General features: G+C 38.3%; 2 protein-coding genes across 6 annotated transcripts in view; both read left to right on the top strand.

Annotated features, from left to right (window-relative positions):
- Positions 1 to 2,026: 2,026 nt before the first annotated feature.
- On the top strand, positions 2,027 to 12,183 carry opn4xb (opsin 4xb). Its single transcript, XM_040031629.1, has 9 exons — positions 2,027 to 2,942; positions 4,653 to 4,786; positions 4,906 to 5,109; positions 5,242 to 5,413; positions 6,331 to 6,492; positions 7,385 to 7,492; positions 7,636 to 7,807; positions 8,040 to 8,183; positions 8,352 to 12,183. Exons 1-9 carry the CDS (start codon positions 2,776 to 2,778, stop codon positions 8,757 to 8,759), a joined length of 1,671 nt encoding a protein of 556 aa, XP_039887563.1. The 5' UTR covers positions 2,027 to 2,775; the 3' UTR covers positions 8,760 to 12,183.
- A 5,909-nt stretch (positions 12,184 to 18,092) lies between these two features.
- The window catches only part of pdlim5a (PDZ and LIM domain 5a), a 62,101-nt gene continuing 53,873 nt past the window's right edge, over positions 18,093 to 26,320 (top strand). For all 5 annotated transcript variants that reach the window (XM_040031624.1, XM_040031623.1, XM_040031622.1 and 2 more), the window contains exons 1-2: positions 18,093 to 18,224; positions 19,140 to 19,362. In XM_040031624.1, coding sequence (XP_039887558.1) covers positions 19,264 to 19,362 — 99 coding nt within the window. In that variant the 5' untranslated portion in view covers positions 18,093 to 18,224; positions 19,140 to 19,263. The remainder of the gene's footprint in view (positions 18,225 to 19,139; positions 19,363 to 26,320) is intronic.

The raw sequence follows: 26,320 nt of genomic DNA, 5'->3' as shown, positions 1-26,320 counted from the left end.
CATAAATAAATAAATAGATAAGAAAAAAGTATGTAATCATGTAATAGGTCAAAGCTCCCAGCTGATTAAGATCGTTCCAGTATCCATGTTTTAAGCAGGAAAACTGGGACAGAGTAATAGACCTGATGGTTACCCTGTTCCTGATGCTTTTTTCTTTTTTACTCTCTACCATAACCTATTTGCCTTTATGTCGTGAAGTATTGAACTCCAGCTAACTCATGTGCCTGAGGTTGGAGCCGTGATCAGAGCGTCAGCACAACTCAATAATAATTAGTCTTTTCCCCTCTGAGCCAAAAGCCGGCTATATCTTTAACAGGAGATACAAGCTTAGGAATTAAGCACCAGTGCTACCAGCTGGTTCAATAGTCTTCCATTGTCCAGATCACACTCTAAATAGTCCACACCACTGATCTTTATTCAATCACGACAAGGTCATTTGTCCAAATGGTATTTTGAAACAGAGATTCTCCATATACAGCAGCCATTATGAAGATCATCTTCCAAAACTGCCCTGAAATAGTTGTTCTGAATCTCTCTCTCTCTCACTCTCTCTCTTGTTCTCCTCAATGTGTATTTAACAGACCACTCCACTAATTAAATATCTATTTACTCTTTTTATTGTACAGTATCTTGTACAGCATTTCTTTATTTTTTAATAAGTCTTTCGCTTTTCAAAACAGCACAACGTGCAGTTTTATTGCAGGTTTGGTATGCAGGTTTATTCATCTACAGTTAAAATCCAGTATTTTGTCTCTATTTGTATTTGTTTACAGATTATTGGGGTCAGAAATCCCAAAACCCAGTATATACAAAATATATGTAAATCTAAAGTAATAGTAAATTGTAGTAGTAGTAAGAGATATTTTAAACTGCGTGTCCGTATTGTGTTGATGTGCAAACAATTATGTTATAGCAGTGGAGTCAAGAAGGCAGACAACGGTACGTGCTGATAACCTCTGCCATGTTTAGGTCATGGCATGCAGTATATGTATTCACAAATACATATAGATGCCTATATAGCCAGATATGAATGCAGGCACATGTGCATGCACAACAACAACAGACACACACATATAAGTTCCTATTGTACGCAGATCAAACACTGATCCACATGCATGCACAGAGTGCAGATTAAGACTATCCCTTGCCGTAAGGGCTTAGTTGACATCTCTGTCTAAGCTCTACATTCTTCACCTCCCTCTTTGCCCTTCCTCTTCTTCTAGCAGTACGTTCAGCACCATAAAAAGCAATAACCATCTGATGGTCTCTTCATACCTGTGTACTTCTGGCACTCAAGAATGCACAGTCCCTATTTGCTCCATCAAACTGATCTGATGAACTGAACACCATGTGAAGTTAAGACTTTCTCGCTGACAATCTGCAGTCTTTCTCAGTGATACGCAATAACTGAGCAGTGGCAGTGTGCCTTGTTTAATGACTGGAATGAATTGCCAACATTTCTTCAAATTAGTAACCTGTAGAGCTTAACTGGAGGTATAAATATTTGAAGGTCTGTGATTTTGTCTTCAATAGCCTTCATGTTGTGCTCATTGGTCAAGGGAGATGCCTATTAGTTTAATTCTGTGAGTGATCCTACAGAGTCTGTGCATGCCAGACTCTGTAAAATCACACAACGAGGTCACTGCAGAGCATGCATCATTTGGATAAACACACGCACGTCAGTATTGAGCTTGCGTGACTACTCGCATGCATTTAAATACGGATAGACTATTCTGCATAGTAATGGTTTCTAATGACTTGCAGTACTAGCTGGAATCAATGGTTGTGAAATGTTACATGCACTGTGCTCTCATCTAGTTTGCAATGTCCGATGCATTTCCGAGCTCAAATGGCTTTTGGTGCAAGTATTCGATATGTTTGTTATGTAAGAAGCTGGTGGTTAAAGGGATAGCGCTCAGGGCTGGGCCATATTACATTCAGGACGGGTAGGGCATGTGAGAAAGAGGAGAGAGAGAGAGAGAGAGAGAGAGAGAGAGAGAGAGAGAGAGTATGACAAGGGAAAGGTTGAGAGAGCAACACAAAGCTCCATGGGACAGTGAGGGAGAGGCACATTTAGAGAGAGATGAGAGGTTAGAAGTCACTAGTTCACAAGATAATGAGAGACAGGCTACTGATTCAGATCTTGGTGGACAGCTGGTGCGAAGGCTGAAGACGCTGCAGGCTAACACTGAAAGCAAAACAACTGTGGGATTTAACAAGAATATCGGCAGCTTGCTACAACAACAGGAAATACTTGGATACAACAGGTGAAAGACACAATTTTGAAGCAGACCTGCAGCAAATAACAGAAAGTACATTTGGAGACAACATCTGAAAGGATATGGACACCTTGTGTCTTGCATCATATACCACTGGACAAACAAGTAGAAGAGGAGGTGTTATATTTTCAGTGCTTTATATGTTATTGCAGATATTTTTTTGTAAATCTTTCCAGATTGGTAGTGTAACTGTATCATACTGTGCAGCTCTTCCAGCTTTCTCTCCTAAACTAATCATATGCACTTAGTTAGATTCAGCATTTCACAAAGTGGGGATCACCTACTTCCTCTGATTTAGTGCTTCGTATACAATGGGAGGTGTTGAAAACATGCAGCAAAGTTAAAATTAATCAAACCTCTGTATACTTCTCCGGTGTTTCTTTTTGTGCACATGCTACAACTATGGATGTTCAGCATGAGCAAAGTCAAGTTAGTTACAAACTAGTAGATGTAGCACAGCCCGCCAGAGTGACAGTTCTGATGAGGTGTTTGAACCATGTGGTCCACTGAGAGCATGGAGCCAGAGAAAGCACACAGCCAGAGAAGCTTCTTCAACAAGGTGGACGTGCCTGATCATGTTCACTACATTGTGGCTTCATTTGTCTTCATCATTGGGGCACTGGGCATCACTGGAAACTCTCTGGTTATGTTTGCCTTCTACAGGTAGGTATAGAACAGGCTTGTTTATTTAGATTTTTGTTTTTAATAATTGTGCATATCCCTTTTTTTGTAGATAATCTGAGCTCTTACCATTTACAGTGTGCAAGATGTGATGATCTCTCGTATGAACTCTATTATACTATACTCTTTGTTTCTTTATCTGTACTTATGAAGCAAAACAACAATAAAGGTTAAGCGGTTTTGACAGTGCATCAAACAAGTTAGTGATTACAAGTAAAAGTAATCTTTGCATCACAGTGTCCAGATGGTAATCTTAGCTAAGCAGCATCAAATTAAAAAATGTTTTTTGAAAAATCAATAATTAAATGCTGCGTGCACAAATACCTGAAAATAGATTAATGGTTGCATAAATATACATGGCATTGAAATTAAAATCCAATGTACCATGGAGTTCAAGTCAAGCATGAAATCCACACTGCTATGTAATACCATTTACTGCCATGTAATGCAACAAGTCAAAAGTAAATGACACCTGTTAAGGTTGCATGCCACTGATGGATCAGTCTCGTAACATCACAACTGTAAACTTTCTTTTAGAAGCCAAGGATGGAAGAATGTGTTATGTGTTGTGTAATTCAGAGTGCCATTTAAGTTAAATGGTACTCAAAAACTGGGTCAGTGTGTGTGAGTGGTGCTGCTGTTCTGGGGATTGTCACAAGCTTTCATACTCCTCTGTCCATCATCACAGACAGATTAGATGGATTTTCCATTGTGTTGCTCTCATAATTTGTGTTTAGTGAATCAGAAATGCGCATGATGTTATGGGTTCCAGGAAACACACAACTCGCACACCCACACACACAAACACACACCTAGAGCTTGAATGAAATCGCAATCAATATGCTGATTTTTGGGGAAAATGCTTTATAATATTCACGCACACATTCAATATTCTTCAATAATACAGTATTGTTTGCAAAGGCATCGACTCAAACAAATTGGGTGGAATACGTTTCATTAAAACTGCAGGAAAAAAAAGTTAAATTCAGGATAAACAGGAACAAAAAGCTGTGACGGAAGAAGACAGCAGGTCAATATCCTGGGTAATCAAGCTTGAATACAGGTACACCAGTTCACACATGGTTGAATAGTTTAACAAAGAGCTTGTCTCTGATCAATGTTGACCATTAAACCGTAAAATTATTTAATTATATTATATTGAGCTTTACATGCAAAGGAAATACATGTGGAGTAGGCAAATGTTTTCAGTGTTTTGGACCTGCCAAAAATATAAATAAATAAACAAAAATAATTCAGGATATTGAATTTCCTATGATTTGGTGAGATCCTCATCCTGCACCTCTTCTAAGTTGACCTTTGAAAGAGAATTTAACCAGTTAAAATGTGGACTTGCAGTTGCAGAAATTGGATTCAAATACCATTTGAACCAAAATAATCTGCACTGATTTAATTTTAAGTATGACTCAAACAGTGTTTTTCAAAAATGAGTATATATGTATAATAATTAGACGATGAAATTACAAAATTATTGTCATTTTAGTCATCTGAGGGATTATACTAATCAAAACACATTAAACAGTCTCAAAAATGACTGCTGTATTTGAGGACTTTATTTTAGCTTTCTGATCACTGCGAGAAAGCCTCAGAATGACTAATGTTGTCATTTTTAATGCCACTGTGCTGTATAACATACGATTTTCCATACATTCTGTATGTTTGTGTGCTTTGCAGCAGCAAGAAACTTCGTAACTTGCCAAACTACTTAATCATGAACTTGGCAGTCAGCGACTTCCTCATGGCTTTTACGCAGTCCCCCATCTTCTTCATCAACTGCCTCTACAAGGAATGGGTATTTGGAGAGATGGGTAATTGTCTCCTTTGTGTTCTGATACAAAGTGAAGTGTGTGTGTGTGTGTGTGTGTTAAAGTCATATTTTTGTTTACAAATTTTTACATTCAGGTTGTCGATGTGTTGTTTCTTGCAGGATGTAAGATGTATGCATTCTGTGGTGCCCTGTTTGGCATTTCCTCAATGATAAACCTGCTGGCCATCTCGATTGAACGCTATCTAGTTATCACCAAGCCTCTGAAGGCCATCCACTGGAGCTCGAAAAGAAGAACCACTCTTGCCATTCTCGTGGTCTGGCTTTACTCTTTGGCATGGAGTCTAGCTCCTCTAGTTGGCTGGAGTGAGTCTCCTCAAACTGCATGTCTTTTTACTTCTAGTAAACACAAGTCCAGACTAGTGTTTAACTATTTTATTATGATTACTGAAAGCTACTGCTTTCTGTGATTTTGACATATTTTATTTTCACTTCTAGGCTCCTATATCCCAGAGGGCCTCATGACATCTTGTACGTGGGATTATGTTACGTACACAACAGCCAGTAGGAGCTACACAATGATGCTGTGCTGTTTTGTCTTCTTTATCCCACTGGGAATCATCCTTTACTGCTATCTTCTAATGTTTCTGTCTATAAGGAAAACTGGGAGGTATTACAGATCTTGTGTGTTTAATATGCTGCGTGCTTGTATATTTATAATATTAGATTCTGTGCAACATCCAGTCTTACAGAGAAAAAACAATGCAGGGACTAACTGTGCATGAACTACTTCTTTTAGTTTAATTATTATGTTCTTATGAGTTCTTTGGTGAATTCGGATGTTGCGTGTGCTCCTGATACACTTAGTATTTTGTATCTTATTATTATATCTTGTGTTTGTAAATGCACAAGCCTATTCCTAAAGCATATAGTGCACTGCTCCTCCACCTAAGCTGGAAAGATACTCAGAAAAGGAATTTATGATAAGATACAACCGTGTTTTCAATAAAATGTGGAAATACTTCAAGATAACCTCAGTCTTACACACTGTAGTGTTGGAGGACAGTTAATTTGGATTCAAAACACATGTTTTACCTCATTATCTACCTCCTTTTACTTCAAAAGAGGCATCCATTGTGTTTTTAAACATAACAATTGCTTGTGTTATTGACCTGGAATGACCAAGGGCTATTTCCATCTAAGCAGCAGGTGCAGTGAACTTCATGCTTCAGGGAGAAAGGCATGTGTATTGAGTGGGCTTTTTTTTAAGACACTATCAACACAAATGTAGAAAATAGGTATTTTGTGTTCAGAAATTAATCAGGTTTTAAAAAAATGCTTATTACTTATAATTTGTGGTAACAATAGCACTTTCAGATGACTGTAGTAATACTTAAAGAGAGAGTTACATCCCCAAAGAAAACTGAGGTTATTTATGTGATACTGTAGTCTTTTCCTCAGTGCAGATATTCCTAAAGGATCTTCTGCAATAATATTGTGCATGGAGCAGTAGCCATGTAAAGTTAAAAAGAAGAACTATATAGTATGAATATATTTACCACGCTGTCCATCCTGCTCTATTTACAGGGAACTAGAACGTTTGGGGACTCAGGTGAGAAAATCCACTCTCATCCAGCAGAAATCTATTAGGAGCGAGTGGAAAATGGCAAAAATTGCCTTTGTCGTAATTGTGGTCTACGTCCTCTCCTGGTCTCCATATGCCTGCGTCACACTAATTTCTTGGTCTGGGTACGATTATTTTATCTGTTAATATTGATGATTGTGTACTTTTATCCCTTGGTAATGTACATAACAGATTCGTGCATTTGTAGATTGTTCATTTGAAAGCATACCTGTCAGAAAAATCAGAAAAAGTCAGGTTTACAACTGCCTGTTTTTGTTATGGCCTTCATCATAATGTAAAAAACATGGTTGGTGAGAAAATGATATTGGGCACATTCACTGCTCTCACTATCAGATGTACTTATCTACAACATGGTGAACAGGAACAAGTAACACTTCACTAGAGACGCAGTGGTGGTGTGCTGTATGGGAGCAGTTTTAAGCACAAGATTTTAATAACTGAGCAAATATTATTCTGAATTCTTAATCTTATTAATCTTAATATAACATTCAGGCATTTCTTCACATAAGCAATCACAAACAAAGCATCAGTATAATTCAATGATGTTTGCCTCATTATATCCTGTGGTTGGATTTTTATCATTACATAATGTTGTGTCAATAAGAGGCCAGTATTCCCTGGTTGGGTTACATACAACAGACGGTGAAGTTGCTCATACGCCCTGTGCTTATCACAACATTCAGTAAACCACATGTCTACCCTGGGACATACAGTTGGTTATGTAACTTTGAAATCACATTCTGCTCATTCAGTGGAAAGGTAGTCACACTTGTGCACACACACATGCACGCGCGCAAGCAAAGATGATCAGATGGACTTAAGCGACCCTCTTTAGCAGCTGGCACATGTTCATTAATCTCTAACCAAATATGTCCCTTAATTATGTTACAAAACACGAAAGAGAAACTGGATCTTTGCAGCGGTCATTTCTGATTCTGTGATGTCATCAACAAACCAAACCATCTTTTTAAAACGCTGCTGTTTTGTCTGAACCAGCCATGCCAACATCTTGTCGCCATACTCCAAGACAGTCCCTGCAATAATAGCAAAAGCCTCCACTATCTACAATCCTATCATCTATGCTATCATACACAACAAATACAGGTAAATAATGATTCAGTAATTTCATTTTAAAGTTTCATATAAGCCCCTCGTGTTGTGCAGTGCCAGTGTATTATGTTGGAAGAAATGCTACCAACATGTAGCAAGCTGGAGTCTAAACGAGCGCATTGTTCTGCACTGTACAGGATGGCACTGGTAGAGAAATTTCCCTGCCTGTGGTTTCTGTCTCCCACTCCTCGAAAAGAATGCATCTCATCCTCCATCAGCGAGTCCTCTTTCAGAGACTCAATCATCAGCAGACAGTCGTCAGCATCAAGGACCCACTTTATTACTGCCTCCTCCAACCTCTCTGACGTGGTAAGTTAGGTTAGAGTAGATTTTATCTGGCTGTTGTTTAAGATGCCCGAACAAACAAGATTTCTCTTATGTTGAATCTCTCTCTCTGCTTATCTAAAGTGAATTCTAATAAATATGAAGTATTAATAATCTTAGCAAGATGCAGGTGGAAATTGCACTAATATTAGCTTTGAATAATGTTTGGCATCTACTAAACTTCCTCAGTTTAATTATTATTATTTTTTGCTTGCAGTTATTGAGGGATGTGGAGATGGAGCCTCTGGGCAGGAGGTCAGGCGATTCCTTCAGAAGCATATCATCACGCAGTCAGTCCTGTAAGAGGTCCTGTAAAAAACAGTTAGACCGGAAGACAACCAAAACCCACACAGCAGAGAAGGTGAGAAAACACTGCAGAAAAAGTGTGAAAGTGTGAATCTGAAAACTCACAATGTTATCTTTTATTCATCTACGATTTACACTACTTGCCCGCATGTAGTAAAACGTCACACATCCATGATCTGAAGGTGATTTTCTCATGTATGTGTTTACTTTTTGACACTCCCAGCATCCGTCTGTCATGAGTGAACCATCAAGGACCTGTGATCACGAGCTGGTTTCCAGTTCTCTGACCATCGCCGCTCTCCCCCTCCTAGTTCTTACCAGGAGGCGCAGCCACAGTCTGACCAGTGCGATTTCAGATGCCTGTGGCGAGAAAGGAAGAATCTGCGATAGGCTGAACAGCCACAAGAGCGATTCTTTTGATTGCCTGAATTTTGGAAAAATGCCACCCACAGGCCCCAGATCACCCCAGGGTGTTCCTCGCATCATCGTCATCAGTCCCACCACTGAAAGCAGCCTCATTAACCAAGACAGTGTCTCCTTAGAAGACAGCATTGAGTCAATGGAGAACAATGTTTTTGTCACCCTAAACTTTTCATCAGAAGTTTTTGAGGCACTTGAACTACTTTCTTGACCAACTGGACTACTGATTACACTTCCACTGGATGTTTCCGGATTAATAAAAAAAATATACATCAAACTTTTTGCTACAGGCCAACATTCATATTGGCTATAGACATAAGGAGTTATTCAGCTCTTACATGTATGCGTGCCCCTCTACTCCCCTCTATTGACTAATTGACTCTACAAGGAAAACTTGTATGGCAAATGAAACAATAAGCTGATTCTGGTATGCAGTGTGCAGTGTTCGTCAGAGTTTGGCACGGACAAAGGACCCCTAAGGGGCAGCAAGCTTTTATTAGATTTTTCAGAAATGACAAGTGCAACTACATATTTTCAAGAGCTTGGGGCTAAAGCTTGACAGGCTGAATTTAAGTTTATCTATTGAAGCAAAGGTCCATGCAGCTGTGATGCAAACTTTTGAACTGAAACAGATTCTCTTCCTGCCACTGAAGAGAAGCGTTAGGAATAGTTCCCTCCTCCTCTTTCCTCAGGACTAGGCAATAAAATGTAAAAATGTAACCCAACAAGGCAGCAAATCAAGAGCACTGATTATATGTCCGCTTTGGAAAAGGAGCACACATGAACAAAATAAGTCGTTTTTAGTAGGTTTTCTTTTTGGCTTTTATTACCACAAAGAATTTGACAGCACAACATCTTGTGTTGTAACACTAATCCGTTAGGTCATATGGACCGCTTGAGCTTTTTCACTGGAACAGAGTGAAATGAGGTCATTTTTATTATTCAAATACTGAAACTGGGTCAAATGTGTCTCATAAAACAATGACATTTTTAACATTTTGTCGGCGCAATATTTCTATACATGTTTAAATACAGTATTTAGGCACACGTCATTTCTCAGATAGAGTACATGATTTATGTGACGTAAGTATATGACGGCTGCGTTATGTATATTTTGCCATTTGATGCTTGTGCATCTTTTGGTTTTGTAATTATAGAACTGTTTTGAAAAAAATGAGGACATGCTGGAGAAGCACTTATATTTGAATCAATATAAAAAGAGTATATATTTAAGCTGATGCATCTGGTGATGACGATTATCTGTAACAGCTGGTCTAAGCTTAGTGTTAGTCAAAACACCTGAATTAGTAGGCAGAAAACTAATATTGACGATCATCCAAATCATAAAGTACTTTCAATGACAGCCCTTTAAGACACCTTTAAAGGACAAATTTCTTCTTCTTCAGCAGGTTTAATGGCAAATAAACTATTATTGATTGCCAGTGTCTGACAGGAAGAAAGAAACACAAGAAAGAAACACTTGAATCAATGAAACACTTTAATCTCTTTAGTTTGCCTATAAAGTCCACAGAGTTTAACATTTCATTAGAGGAGTGTGTGGAGGTAGGAAGGTAAAAAAATGTTCTGATGTTGAGCCTGAATGTACACTGACGTTTGTGCTGCAGCTCTCATCTGGACAAGCAGAAAAACGCAGATAAACACCTGCACCAATATCTCACTGAAGGTCACTTGTGTTATTGTGTTTTTTTTTTCTTTTTTACATTACACCATAATAATAAATGCAGAATTTATTTCTGCTCTGCTGATATGTACAGTTCTACCTTTAAAAATGATTTGAAACAAATGAAAGTGCCAGATGACATGAAGGGAAGTATTGTACATGTTGTTAACTACACTGTTATTAAGCATTCATTAAGCATTAAGAGTTATAGCTGACACAGACACTCAGGCTGACCATTCCTAACATCTCTGAATTTTCAGAGATTCTTTTCCATGTGTCTGTGTGTCACTTCCTATCATATTAGTTTGACAGCTAACAACAGAAAGCGATCCCCATCCACCGCACACTTAATGCCCTTGAGCTTTTAAGAAGAAAGTATTTTTTCAGCCTGGTTTGGAACCACAAAATGTATTGTATGTGTTAAAATACACTTGAATTTTTGTGCCAGTTTTTATGCCAGTGGTGACAAAAATCACACAAAATTAAATGAAATCATGCCAACAAAGCATCATCACCACACCCTCTAATAAGTAGCGTTTGTTTACTTTTTAGCATTACTTCTTCTTTTTTTATTTACCCACAATAATGTTGAATATGTATTTGGAACTATTAACACTATAATATAATGTGTGTTTCATGCCTCAACTCAGCTATTTTATTTACCACTTTCTATTAATTTTGTGCTACTGTAATAACATCTGCAAAATTTGTATTTATTGTCTTATTATTTGTGAACAGTTAAAGAGAGTCGTGGTAGGGAGTGTTATGGCACTTATACGGTTCGTAAAGTGTTTGGATTCACCAAATCACGTAGATAAAGTTATTAAACCTGTGTTGAACCTCTACTTAAACTGCTTTTTTGTGAGAAAACACTTCACCGTCTGTTGTATGTAACCCAACCAGGGTATACTGGGCTCTTACTGACACAACATGTAATGATTACACAGAGTCTACAGCTTGCACACTGACCTGTGTATGTGTACAGTGGAAAACTAAATAAAATATCCTGATTGTTGTGGAGGTTTTAAGACAGAGTGTAATAGAATAAATGGATCTGTTACAGTTAGGCATACTTCAGCCTTTTATTCACATTTTATTTCCTTAAAAATGGATTCCTGACAATGAATGCAAAAGGAGCTAGGAGAAATTTTAAAAGCCTTCAGAATTGTAAGAGGACTATTACTTAAGATCACATAAAAATATGGAAACGTCTGGCTCCTTGGAAGCAGAATATAAAGAAATGGAGGGTGGATCACTCAACGAACAGTACTGTACATAGTGTGTTCATATTTTGCTGAGTGTTCATCAGTACAAAAAAACAATGTTTCTGTTACATGAATTATGTGTAATGACAGCACACAACCACCGGAGGGAAGCAGACAAATAATCTATGTTGGCTTTTGGTTCGGAGTTTTCATTTTTCCACATCCTTAGAAAGAAGAATAAAACAAATGCAAGACTTGTTATTAACTCAGTCACAAATAAAATGTGTTAACTGCTTCAAGTATACCTGTCATCCCAAAGGGTAGGGCACCTGAGTTTGATTAGCCTGTTACCATGCCATCCTACATACTGATACTGTTTCCAAGAGATTTAATTGTAGGGGAGGACCCAGTCAAACTGTGTGACTGTAAATGAGTTTTATCATCATACCTGCTGACAGGTGTGTCTCGGCCTGTGTGTGACTGTGTTCATATTTCACAGAAAGACACACAGAAAGATGACATCATCATGGAAAAAAACGTAAGCGCGTACAGTGCGAGAAGATAGGGACAATATAACTGGTTAACAAGCACAAGTGGTCTCTGGTTTATGTCATACCTTTAGGAGTGTGGATGCGCACTTCCTTTAGCCTCTACGACAAACCCAAGTCACTGACAGGGTGACGGTGTAGTTGCACGCGAGTACGAACTGGCAGGTTTCTTTTTCTGTTTTTTTTTTTTTTTTACCCCACATTGTGGTTCACATAATTAAGGTAATAAATGATTAATTTACCACAATAATCAATTTATCTTCATGTGTCTAAAGTTTCTATTAAAACGGAGCTTAACGCAGTCTTGCTAGTTGCTTCTTGAATAAGTGAGCAAGTGTGACCGAGTAAAAGCATGTGTGCGTGTGAAAACGAGCTTTGCAATTAGGAGGCATGAATTTCACGCCTCCTGAACCAACTGTCCGGCTGACTGCGTCATGACGTCGCTCCATTGGGACCTACCTAACACAATGAGATGTCAAACACACGGAAAACTGGCCTGCAGCAGCACACTGGACGGAGCACAGACTTCCAGCAGGGGCGAAAGACTTTCCAGCCACAGGGTGAGCCATGAACACCTGTTTAGTAAACTGTGAATGCCTTTTGTGCTGATGGTATTTATTTATTTATCTTTGTATATGAGTCCTATTTAGTTTTATTTAATCCTAAATTTTGCTGTTCTTATTTGCTGGACACATATTGAGGAAAAGAACATATTTTCAGTTGTAAGCTTGTGTCACGTTTCAGGACATGAGATGAGGTGGCCACGCACTGTTTTTCTGTCTTCATGGTGTTGTGGTAATTTGCTTATGTGATGTATTTTTAAAATGGTACACTATAGCTGTTTAATTTGTGCTGTCCTAAGAATACCAGAAAGTGAATCCCGGGCATGATTACAAGAAACATAAGGAGGAAGGTGTAGTATGTGTATGCTGGCTAGGGGAAGGGGGATGCAGTATTGATGTTTGGTGGTGCTTTGGTGTGTGCTGAATGGAGCAGATGCTTTGATCTTCCCTAGAGACCCTGCTCCTTGCTCCTTCTAAAGCTCTGCCTCTGGTCACAGATATATGGGCAGGGATGGCAAGCCTAAAGCTACACAGACTCACTTTTTAATATTTACTTCTCTTATTGTGAAGGTCTGCTCTAACAGAAAGCACATCCCAACTTTAACCAATCTTAACCCTTGGCAGGAATTACCTAAAGTCAGGGCCAGCCAAATATGTCTTCATTTTCCACAAATGTCTTCACTTCCATAGTGTAAAAGTCTGAGGGATCATTGCAAAGTTACAAACAACTACATCCTGAATATTAAATACGGGTTTTTGATTCATTTAAACGATAGTGTAGCTTTAAGTTCTTCAGCTTTTGCCATCTCCGTGTAACCTTATCTGCCCTCCTTGGCTTCTTTTTCTTTGTATCCTGTGTTTATTTCTTCCCTCTTTCACTGCAGTCAACACAGAACAGCTGCTGTCTACTAGAGAGGAAGGAAGTAAAGCACTGGAAAGTCTACTCAGTGCACCAAATATGCAGTGCATGCGTGTGTGTATGTGTGTGTATGTGCATTTCTGGGTCTTGTGTGTGCTTCTGGAGTTATGGATGCATAGCTGCCTAAATGTGGTAGAAAGCGCATCACTCATCCATAATTCATTTTATCCACCAAGGCCTGTGTCATGACATTGAGGTCATGATATCATGAAGGCTGTCTGAACAAGAAAACTCCATCATGAAAGACTGACGAGCTGTCAAATCACAAAACCTTTGACACCGTGGGATGGAAATATCATGCTCAAGTATTTCTATATTACAATTCACACATATTAGAGGAGATACTGCAATGGTTCAAGCTGCGATGACCTTTCGTATTTCTTTCTGCTTATTGTAAATACTGCCATGAAGTATCTGATATGTCTAAATAAGAGGAAATTATTAAAAAAATGTGTGTCGGCAGACATTAATTATACTTTAAAGCTAATTTCAATTACAAATGTGGAAATAGTGTCGCTTAAAAGTTGTATTATTCTTTCTTTATTTTCTGAGATGTTCCCATATGTTTTTCCAGTATGAAGAAACTTATTTCTGTAAAGGTAAGCTGTTTTTATTTAGAACAGTATTTGAAGAAAAAGAAAAAAAACCCCTACTTGATTTGGTTCAGCTGACAGTCTTACCAGCTGTGAGGGTATCATCAGCTTGAAGGAAAGCTGAAGGTTTATTTTCAGAGGCGCATAAACGTCCTCATTAAACGTCATACGAAACTGGCCATTATGTTTGATTCATGTGCAAAAATGGAAATGTGTGCCCGAGCGTGATGCGGCACAAATCGTAGTGTCCATCACTCTACCTCAGGACAGGAGGTGACCAGAGTAATCAAGAGCAGCTGATCCCAAAAATCTTAAGTGGTGCGTGGTCTGTTTGAAATTGGTGTATTGGTGTCCCTGAGGCAACATTACACTTGGCTTTTAAATGCCTCTCTTTTATTGACCCAGACTTGACCCAGGCATTAAGGAGTTCTGCGTGCACATTTGCGGTCTGAGAGAGCGAGAGAGGGAAAGTGTGTGCGTGGACCTGTGTGTTCATGCCTGATTCCTCTCAGTTTATCTTTCCTCGGGTGGACAATCATTTTGGCTGAGCTTTCTGAATCCCAGTGCGTTTGTTTGTCTATTTCTGTCTGTCTGGTCAGAAGGGAGGAATATTTTCCACTGTGAATGTAATCAGTTCTAAACAGTGACTCGCTTTAGACCGATGATACAGGCTTTTCACAATAAGCTCATAAGAGTTCAGGCTGCTCTCTACTTTTCTGTTGTTTTTATACAAAATGCAACTCTAACCCTAACTGTGCATGACAGTACAGAAATGGGTTGAGGGGATTAGTTCGGCTTATAGCAGTCTGGAAGGGTCAGAGTGATTAGATTGTTGAGAGACAAATACTGTTCATATTAGAAAAAACGTCAATAGTGTCACCATGCACACACCTCTGAGTGAAAAATCTGGATATGGAGTAATCAGTGTAACCGTTCCTTCCTGGATTTCGAGCTACAAGTGCCCTCAGAAATATAAAAGTGAACAAAATAAAAAAACAATTTTTACACTAAACAAAGCTGCCACAAGAGTGTTATTTGTGTATTTTTTCAGTTCACCCATTTTTATAGAATAGTATTACAGTTCAGTATATAGAGTTTTTATAGTGTGTTCACTGTAAATCTGGGCGTTGTATATTTGACAAAAAAGAGCTACACACTAATTTATAATTAATGGTAGTCAGACCTCTGCTGACCCCAGTTTGGATGAGAATCATTAGGTTTACACACAATAGAGATTTTATGTATGTTGTGTCCCTTGGGGTTGTGTGCATGTGTGTGTGGGTGGGTGGGTGTGGGCAGCAGCTGGCAGACTAAGGGGTTGGTGTCCCTCTTTTATTCACATGGATGATGCATTAAATGTTATTTAGAAGGGCAGATTATGATAGCATTAAAGGGTGGAGCTTGTCTCGGTGTGAGCATGTGTGTTTGACTGCAGGCTGCTAAGCTGTGATCATTAAGCATGTGGAGGGGTGAGCATATGGAGACTGGAATAGACCATTTGACAGAACAAAAGACTGGCGGGGTGTCTGAGGTTTCGTGCTTTAGACCACTCACCATTGTTAGTGTTTAATATTATTATCCTCTAGCTCACAAATGCCCTTTGTTCTCTGTGTTACAGTTTTTGACAGCATAAGCAATTGATCTTATGTCTTTAAACAGTGAGTTAGACTGATGGGTCTATATTTTAGAAAGCATATCTCCCTGGGACTCAATACCAGTCGTCCTGTTACATGAGAATGGGACAGTGGTACAAAGCCAGTGAGATAAACTGATTTTTTTCATTAGTATTTCTTTATTTGGTAGTAAAGAGATTAAATTGGCTACCCTAAAACACACTTTTGTGTTGTCATGCTGTAAAGTGCATACGTGATCTGAGGGTTTTTAATGAGAAAACAGATTTCTTTAAAAAGTAGATTAAAACTAGTAAAATGAGCAGTACAGTAATTCTTAAGCATTAGTTCCTATAGTGGGTGTAAGCCTGCTGAATACTATTACCTTACAGGAAGCAGTCCACAGTCAAGCCATAAAGAGATTTTAAAAAGCTCCTGCACAAATGGTTTTGAGCCTTGCATGAAGACACTGGTTGTTGCTCATTGTTGTGGTTGATGCTTAGCTTGCAGTCATAATCAATCTGTCACGGCGCTGATTTGTTGCCTACTTTAATGCCCAAAACACACCATGCCTTCATCTGTGGGCAAAAAATCTCTAGCCTTTTCCTTCATGAATGAACTTTCATGTTAAATATGTTGATAGAAGGAAAAAAACAAAATGTGTTTGGTAGTGTTTCTGTGGCTGATTGTTTTAGGATATAACACTGGCTATTTGGCAGTTTGCACTACTTTAGGTCTGGGAAAACTTTATAGAAGGCAAAATTTTAAACAAGGACTTCCTGATTATCTGATCATCTTACTCATAAGGATGCTATTATATTATTGTTTTCACATAATGCCTGATCAGCCATCTGCAATAAAGCCTAAAGTAAACACAGTGCCTTTAGATTTACTGTAAAACTTAGGATAGGTCTAACCCTATCAAGAAGCTTCAGCTCAGCAGTGGAAACAAAGTTAATGACTCTTCCATCTTTGGTCCTCCCAGGAAAAGCTGCTCTTTTGTTACCTAGCTGTACTGTAGAGGTATGCGCTGTCAATGTGGGAATGTTTATTAGCAGGATAATGAAAAGCATCTTGTTTTTATGTGCGAGTGCGTCGTATGTGTTTAACGGCATACTATATGTGAAATGTTAGCCCGTTTACTCCATCCTTTGGTCTTTTCATCTGAGATATCTACACTTTTTTCTTTTTCAGTCTTTTAGACCCTTTACGCATACACTTTTCCATGCCCATTTTATATCCAACAGACTTAAGACTTTTTCTCACGCTTCAGCTTCCCTCCTCTGTTTTGATGTTTGTTGATTTTTCTTGAGAAGTCATTTTTTGATTGTGGCCTACGGTTGCTGTATCTACCACTGCCACAACCAGAGTTATGACTTGGCAAGATGTGCTGACCGTGTATTTGGTCAAGGCCAAGAAAGGAATGGGATGAGTTTTTAATTGAGCCACTACTATGTCAGTATAAATATAAAGTCAATATTGATCTGTCTGGGGTAAAATAAGGGGTCACGGACAAAAGCCAGCTCAGAATGAGACAAATTGCCACTGTCTGGACATAAATAATGGAGGTACTGATAAATAAATAAGTGGGAATGAGTGTGCTGCACTTAGGAGTTATATCCCTTAAGTATAAAAGAAAAATATTTATAACCATTTTCCAAAATGTGCTGAGATTATAGTATAGATTATGTAATTTAGTGCTCAGTTTGGTAAAGCTTGTTTGCCTAATTATTAGAGCGGGGGAAGTTGATGCAGGTCACAGAAAACACTGTAGATTTAGAGATTTACAGATTTAAAGCCATGGATGAATATCTACTTCTCTTAGATTGTTTCTAATGGAACAACAGTGTTGCAGTTGTTAAACAACCATCACACACTGACTTAAGGCAATCTTGACCTTATACAGTCGCCAGTATTAAGTGACCCCTGAGCGACCTTTGCATTGATGCCTTTGGAATGAATTCCCTAGTCATGATATGGTTACACTGGTTCCACCTTAAACGAAGCTGCCTGCAGGACTGAGTCCATGTTCCCAAAATATCTGGATGAAAGATAAACTGTCCCCTCTCCTGTGCCTCTTCTTCCTCCCCTGATCATTTTCTCTGTGTGCGCAATGCTCCCACTGTCTTTTCCTTAATCCTCCACTTTGCTCCCTTCTTCTCCCCTCTTCCCCCGACATCTCCCGCCACCTGATTTTTTTTCTTCTGTTGTCTCCTCCCATACCCCAATCTCACCCTTCATGTTATCTCCACTCGTTCACCCCTCTTCTGTGTTTGTCTCACTCCACCCATGGGTGATTTCCCCTCCTCTTTCTCCTCCCTCTTCCCTCTCATCCTAACCTATACCCGCTCTCCCTCTCGCCTCCCTCTTTCCCCTCCTCCACCTTTCCCCTCCCATCTGTCATTAACTAGTATATAAGAGCATCACATCCCTCTGTACCTCTCTCACACACACAGTGTGTTTGCTGGGAAGGGGATATTTCAGGGGAAACTAGGAATTGCACAGTCCACCTGCCCGTGAAGGAATTATTTTCCTTTCTGGAATTTCCATTAAAGAGGTACAGCATTTACCTTCATATAATAACAGCAGGAAATATGCTACTACTAACATTTAGGTGTGTGAAGGTCTTCTGGTAGTGTTTCCTGAAGGGTAATTTACATATTTTAAGCTACTGAACAACTGCAGCATTCTCCAGTGTATGGTGGTTTAAAATAACATTCAGTGAAGCATTTAACTCTTTTTTGATTGTAAAATGTTTGATGTCTTATTTGTTTATTTTTACTTAAAATGTGTTTATTTTTTTATACCGAATAAGTCTAAAAAGGTAATTTTGGGACTTATTCAAATACATAGTTATGAATTTAGTTGTGAACTGTTTGAAACAATTGTATGAACAGTTTGATAAACAGTTTTATGTATTTTCTTTATCTTTATTTAGTTAATGTTTGGCAAATGTGTAATGTGCAAATGTTTCTGCACCAATAATAAAACATCATAGCTGTGAGGCATGGTAGAGGGAACATCATGGATTTGGGGCGTTGTGCTGCCCTAAATGGCCTGTAAGCAGAGATTTTACAGTTGCGTATGATGTCTGTGAAGGTTCTCAGTCATCCAGGTCATCATAGTCTTAGGAGCTTGGAAAGAAAAGCATCTGGACTTATTTAAGTTGCTGACGTTTCACCTCTCAACGAGAAGCTTCTTCAGTTCTAGGGTCAAATGGTGGAGAGTCCCAGATTTAAGCCCTGTGGGAGTTTCCCCCCACGAGGGACAGTGGACCCCCTAATGATTCTCTACCTGCATATGATCTGAACCTTAGGAAATGCTCAAGTATCTATCTATCTATCTATCTATCTATCTATCTATCTATCTATCTATCTATCTATCTATCTATCTATCTATCTATCTATCTATCTATCATTGCTGCACAATAACAAATCTTTTTGCTTGTCTTTCATGTCTTGTCTTTTCCTAGATCTTGGATCAAAATCTTACCCCTCATCAAAAGCTAGTGATATTTTTATTGTCACTTGATCTGCATAATATATTCCGGCCATCAGCATCACTTGTGAGCCAGATCAACACTGAACAAGGAAACCATGACCAGCAACTACAATGTCACTCTCATAGGTCCTGCCCCCTGGGGCTTCAGGCTGCAGGGAGGAAAAGACTTCAACATGCCCCTCACCATCTCGAGGGTAAGATTAAAGTGCCCATACACACATGCATACACTTAAATGTGGATAACCAGCATTGTCTTCAGGGTGATAAAACAGCATATATTTATTTTATGACAACACAACCACATACAGTCATTCTTCTCAGAACCCTTGTGCTATTTGTACTATCAACATGTCTTTACTACCTTTCTTCATTTCTGTACCCCTCTTGACTGAACCCCTCAGCCACACCCAAGACAGCTCAGCTAAATCATATGCCATCTGTCATGTATCGACCACACATGAAACCTTTTCTCGCTTTCTTTACATTCCACTTCACTTTGAGTGTCTGTATTGAAATTGCAGCAATCAAAGTTCTGGCACACAAGTCTTGGCATCAATACCTCTGCGTGAACAAGTAACTTGATGGTCCCTTGGTTTCCCTGCCTTTCAGTGTCTACTCGTAATATTACCTCTTATTGCCCCCCTCCCGTCTCTTCTGTTCATTCACACATCAGCGTTACCGCATGGTCACATCCACATATTCACAGAGTATGCTTTGCTCATTACTGTAACTGGATTGTGATCTTAAAAGATGCAAATCCTTCCTAATGTTGTTCAAGCTTCTGTTCTGCTCTGCTGCACTGTGCAGTGCCCTCAAACACACACATGTAATGCATTTACGCACACAAAAGTCACACAAAAGTCACTAAAACTGGCACGGTACAGACTTATAGCAACATGAGCCTGATGATGAATGGCTTACTAGGTTCTGTGCCAATCCCCTTTGGGGCCATTCTGGGTTGCCATGTTTGTGTTATTACTTTGGATGTGATACTTTTCCCACTAACTGAAGCCATGTGAATTTTTTAACCACGGGTTTGTGTGTGTATGTGTGTGTGTGTGTCTGAGAGTGCAGGCATGGACACAAAATGTTGGAAGACACTGTATGTAACTGAAAGGAAAAAACTGAAAGAATCCAGAAATAGGACATACAAATAGAAACAGACAATTTGTAAAATAGCAGCATTTTAAATTGCAAAATGCTACAAGAACTAATCTTGTATGAAATTGGTTCTTTTGTGTAGAGTTGGAGTTAAAAAATAATGCATAATGCATTGCAAATGCTGCATTCCAAAGAAACTGAAAGAAAAGATGAAGAAACTCTGATGCTGACATTGATTATTGAAGACTTGAAAATATGCAAGCAATAATTGACGATCCCGTTTGACCATTACTCCAACATCACAGTGAAAGTTGTGTGATTTAACAATTTAAGATGCCTTGCGAGCTTGTTTTGTTATTTTCCTTCTTTTGAGATTGCTTTGATGTTGAGAGTTTCTTAAAAAGGTGTGAAACAACTATTGTCTGAATCCTACAAATACCAATAAATTGTAAAAGATTTGGGAATACTCAAACTGACTCAAGTGGGCTCCTTATTTAGCTTTGTGTCTCTAAAAGCAGATAAATGCAGATTAGCAGAGCCGAGGTAGAGATGGGGGGTGGGGTATGGGAGGTGGTATTCAGTGCACGTAAATAATGCTGCGCACAGTTTACACAGGCTGAACTTGAAGAAGTGATGGCAGGCAGTCAAACACATGTCACTCAGCAGGTCATCTATCTACATGTGCTTGTCTGACCCTTTGATTTGTATCATACCTCTCTATAACTTCCTGTTTGTTTTTCTCTCTTGTTATTTAAATCTATGCGCTTCCTAATTCACTTTGTCAGATGTTCTTATGTAACACTTATCTGACTCGACGTGGACGTACAGTTTGTAGTCATTCGTTTTAGAATCCATGCAACTCTTAATCTAATCAGCTCTGTTAAACTGGGTCTATGACGATAAGGGCAGTGCTTCTGACCGCCTATTACTGACACATAAACATGTATACCAGCGCACACACATACTACTCTCTGCCAGTCTAACCATAGAGCTGGTTCTGAGAGGAGACCACAGAGTATGGGTTATTAGAGAATCCTGCACAACTGCCAGACCACAGTTACTCTTGCAGCTGCTGTTGCTAAGCTCTATAAGCATGTGACTATACAGTTTGTTTAATTTATGGCACTCTGTAGATGTAAAAAGTACCAGTATTCAATAGTACCACCATTGCATCATGGCATGTATGTCTTGAGGTTTCTGCCCATTAGCTATTGTTTATGCAACTTGTCTTCACATCTTCTTATACCTGTTTTTTTCTTTTCTAGTGTTTAAAAACAGTTTTATAAGGGGCTGAGACTGATGGTGCTGCTCTACTAAAGACCAGTAAAACACTTTACAATGGCTTCCCTTTTTGACATGTCTGGAGATTGCGAGAAGGAGGTTTAGATACATGCAGAAAGTGTGAAAAACATGGGTTGCAGCATATTCCTCAAGTACATTTATGTGCAGCTTGCTGCACCTTTCCAATATTATTTATTTTCTAAATAATTGTCATACACTGTAATGCACAACTGGGCAGTATAAGCCTTATTTACAGTGTTGCTAATGTGAATCCCTATTCCGTTATTTGAAATGGATTTCAGTAAGAGTGAATGGTTGAGCCCAACGAGTATCTGTTTATATGCTTAAAGAGAGTAATGGAAGCTGTATCATTATGGTTACATGCCTGTTTATATAAGAACTGGACTACCTTGCTCTTTTGTATAGCAAACATTTGGATTCAGATATCTAATAGATATCTCGCTGAAAGGATTTTGGAGAAAATAGCTTGTGGAAAATCTCAAGCAAACCCAATTAAACCCATTTACTGGGAAATCCATTTACTTCTTTTATTGATGCGAAGAGACAGAAATACCCACCAACGGTACTATTCTCAGTTAAATTTACAACTCAGTGAATAAATATTTAAACCTTTCCGAGGGTAGTCCATTTACAGAATCCACTGCTAAAATAATTTAAGGGAAAGCAACCCAGGGGAGGAGATGCATTAAGCCTCTAAGAATAGATACATCATCTCACAGGTCTGCCCTCACAAACACACCCACTTAACAGGAAGACTGGTCACAGAGCTGTACCCCTATTTTAAGCTGTACTTACTGCATTTGTGGTATCACAAAGACACAACAAATACAAAAGCAATGCTAGGATAGATTTTCCCTCCTTTTTTGTGAACAAAATTTATACAGCAGTGTATTGTGTGTCGATTATCTCATTTTTATATTGTATTTTTTTAGTAGAAGTCTTCTTCTTTCCTGCACATTACTATAATAATGGTGTGAAATGACTGGCAGTGTGTGTATGCCATCTTTGTGTATATGCACTAGATAAACATAGCAATCTGAAGAGTCTATAGTACTGGCAAAACTCTACAAGGTATAATATACTTGGTTTATTTATCATCATTTTTGCCAAATATATATATGTATGTATGTTAGAAATATGTAACTGTATATGCTTGGTCTAACAGAGTGCATCCTTCTATCATAATGCTTAAATAGCGGGATTCTAGTTGTACAGTGAGTACATCAAAATGAGTAGACAGCCAATCTATAATAAAACCTTTTCATGGAAGAATGCAGTTCCTGGAATTGAATCAGTGATGGCTGCCTCCTGCTTCCCTAGAGATGCTTTTCAACAGGCGATGATAACAACTGACCACAGGGATGGGTCTATTTCAAAGACGTTTTAGTTCTATACATAGTTTCTGTCTTTCTTCCCTTCCTCCTATTCCTGATTTAATGTCTTCCTCCTACAGAACTTGTTCTTAAACTCACATCATCAGGGGGTGAGGGGGGCCTGCACTATGGAGAAAGTTCAACATACCCAAGATGTATTTTAGTTACCAAACCAAACTGCCCTGGCTGATAAAGCAGAGCTGCAAATCTATATATAAGCATATTTATCTACCCATTAACATGAAAGTCAAACTGAACCAAAAATTTCTCACAAAAAAACTATTATTCTAAGCAAATGTGATAAATGGTAACTACAAAAAGATTTAAACAACACAAATGTTGGAGTAAAAGCCAAGATGGAAAGTTGGCAAAAAGATGCTGATTGTGTAAACACTTAAGTTATTAAGACATAGCATTATCGAGAAACCTTTCAGTTAATCACAATAAAACCAGTATTTTTATGTGATATAAAAGTGCAACGTCACAATATCAATGTTATATGAAGTATACATATGGTGTTGCACACCTCAGTGATGACTTAGTAAAAAGTGAGCTACTTAAACAACTTCCAATAAAGCAGAGAACAAATGACTCAATTGAGCATCAATGGAGCACTTGCTAGTTAGACTCTAAAATGATAGGAAAAGCAAAACAATGGACAGAAATTACAGATTCCTTTACATGACGGTAAATAAAAGATTTAAGCAGTTGGTGGGGAAAAAAACACCCAAGACACAACATCCCAGGTGGAAAATATTTTTCAATTTCAGTTTTATTAAGTGACAGTATTATTATTATTATTATTAATAATAATAATAATAATAATAATAATATTAAGAAGTTATGTTCTACTTTAGCTTAAAATTTCCAGGGGAAGCACCACCTAGGCTACTTTTTTGCTTACATTTGACTTATGCTAGGTCAATATAATGGTGCTACTAGCATCTTGTAGCAGTAGAGTCGCAATTAGATAGTCTGTAGCTCATTGGTAAAGAAGACTGGGAAGGAATCTTCATTTACTTACTTAGAAAGACAGCTGTGTGCAAGCTGCAACCATCAATAAATAAAATGTTATTCAGTATTTTTTTTTTTATGTAGCATTGGAAGTAAAAGACAGTGTAAGACAATTTTAGCTTCATCCTTGTAGCTCCAGCCTTGGCAGTGTTAAAAACTCCCAGGAGCCAGCATAGAACAATGAGGTAAGCTTTGAAAAACCCAAGGTTGAAACTGAAGTTACCTCGGTCTTTCCAAGCCTTGCAAGCCTCTGGTCTTAACCCTGTAATGCTGAGATTTCTCATCTTAATTTTTCATACCAAACTTCACGAGCCTGTTGACAGCTCCTCCAAACGACTTAATAATGCTTAAATCTGTCTTAATCAAAACAATTCCCATGCTTCCCTCTGAGTATCTTAGCTAAATAGTCCCAGAGCCAGAATCAACAACTTATCATTTGCCCTCCATAAATCAATCTGTCAGTATGTATGTGTTTGGGTGTGAGTTGGAAAATGCTATATTTGAAAACTGTTACACATTTGATTTTTCTGTAGTCCCAGCAGTGTGAGAATTAATCTTACTCTCATTAAAATCCGTGAAATTTTATGTTTCCTGTCAATATTTGGCATTTGCTTATCATGACTTTTTATGATGTCACCAGTTATGATGTCACTTGTACCACATGCTTATATGCGTTTCATGTCATGTTTAGAAAATATGCTCATCGTTCTTCTATGTTAGGATATTTGAATCTATTGCTGACCTTACAATAACATTTCTGACTTCACCAGTAACGGATTAACTTATTTCTTTGCCATGAAGTGGTAATGTATTACAAATTTTTTTTTTTCAAAACACGTTAATATTGCAAACAATAGACTGTTTAATAGACTAAAAGAACACTTTTATGAGCTCTTAGAACAGCACAGCCAAATCATAACACACTGCAGTGAATTCACACAATGAAGAGACTAGAATAACCCATTGTGGCTATAATGTGTTTTCCACAGTAGCTGCTAAACCTGTCATGCCTCCTTTGCCTTCCTCTCAGGATGCTGGCCACCTGACTGGATCATGTTTATTCAGATTAATATTGGTTGAATGTAAAGATTGACAGAAGCACAAGAAAACATCTGGTGTAACAGCAGTATCTGTCTGTTCTCTTTGGCTTTTGTTAAGCTTTGCTTGGACAATGTACTGGGAACCTAGACCCTTAGTCTTTTCCTACATAGATTTATAGACTTGTTCTGCATGTCTTAGTGTACAAACACAATCTAAAGGTTAGTATATTATACACTAAGCTGATCTGATGTTTTTCTAAGAAAAGAGTTATGTTCCAAAGCACCAACTCTGTCTCTCTTTGTGATTCATGTTTCTTCCTAATGCCTGATTCCCTCTTTATGACATGTGCGGCTGTGATTCTTGAAGCTCATGGGTTACAAATAAGAAGTCTCTATTCCCAGAACCCAGTTGATGCACACAACAATAAATCTTTTCCCAGATTTTATCAGATGTTGACTGTAGCAAACATATTAAACAAATTATATATGTTATCCAAAATCAAGGTTATTAGATTAATTGCAAAATAGCTAAAGAAGGGCCTCTTAAATATTAAAATCATATGGGACTAAATAAATCTGGTCCTGGGTTCATATAGCTCAGTTCCTGCCCTTTCAATGTCCTTTCTGCCATGACAGTCTTCCTAATGAGGCTGGTTGTGAAAGCTAACTTATTCATGATTGGTTTAGCAAAGTGCAGCTTTATATTATATGGTTTTCATGGGTTTATAAATCCTCACTTCATTCCATGTAAATGTCCCCTAATGTTTACAATGAAACTGATGAATATGACATATTTAATGCTTTCCAGGAAGAATATTGTGTCCCACTGTCTGGGTTTTCATGGTGTGTACAGTTTTTTTTTAGCCTTACTCGTCTACTTCTACTAATTTTTTCACCCAGTTTACTTAAAAAGATATATCTTTTGAAGCTGTTGATCTGTCATATGTTGGATTGATCTATTAAACTATGTTGATGCTGCATCAACATAGCTGGTATTTTCTTCATGTGAATAATTGGTACTGTGGGCCTGAGAGGTCAGACACACATTTTTCTATTTGCTTTTCTTCAGTTCCAGTCTCTCTGACCTCATAGAGCCACTGCACTAAAGCACCAATGTAAAGCAAACCAACTTTTGCATTCTTTTAAGTACGAGCAAAGTCATGCTACAGTTGTAATTATGATAAAAACCTATAACAGATTAATAACTTGGCTTCCACTTTTCTGTTCGCAACCAAATCAAAAGAGCACAGCTGAATTTTAATAATACTCATGAACCCACATCAGTCAGCTTGTGCTAACTAGGGACGCTGCTTAATTGCAAG

The sequence above is a fragment of the Simochromis diagramma genome, unplaced genomic scaffold, assembly GCF_900408965.1.
Source record: "Simochromis diagramma unplaced genomic scaffold, fSimDia1.1 OVJJ01000284.1, whole genome shotgun sequence".
NCBI lineage: Eukaryota > Metazoa > Chordata > Actinopteri > Cichliformes > Cichlidae > Simochromis > Simochromis diagramma.
The sequence above is the reverse complement of the archived record's forward strand: the minus strand, read 5'-3'. Positions and strand labels throughout refer to the sequence as shown.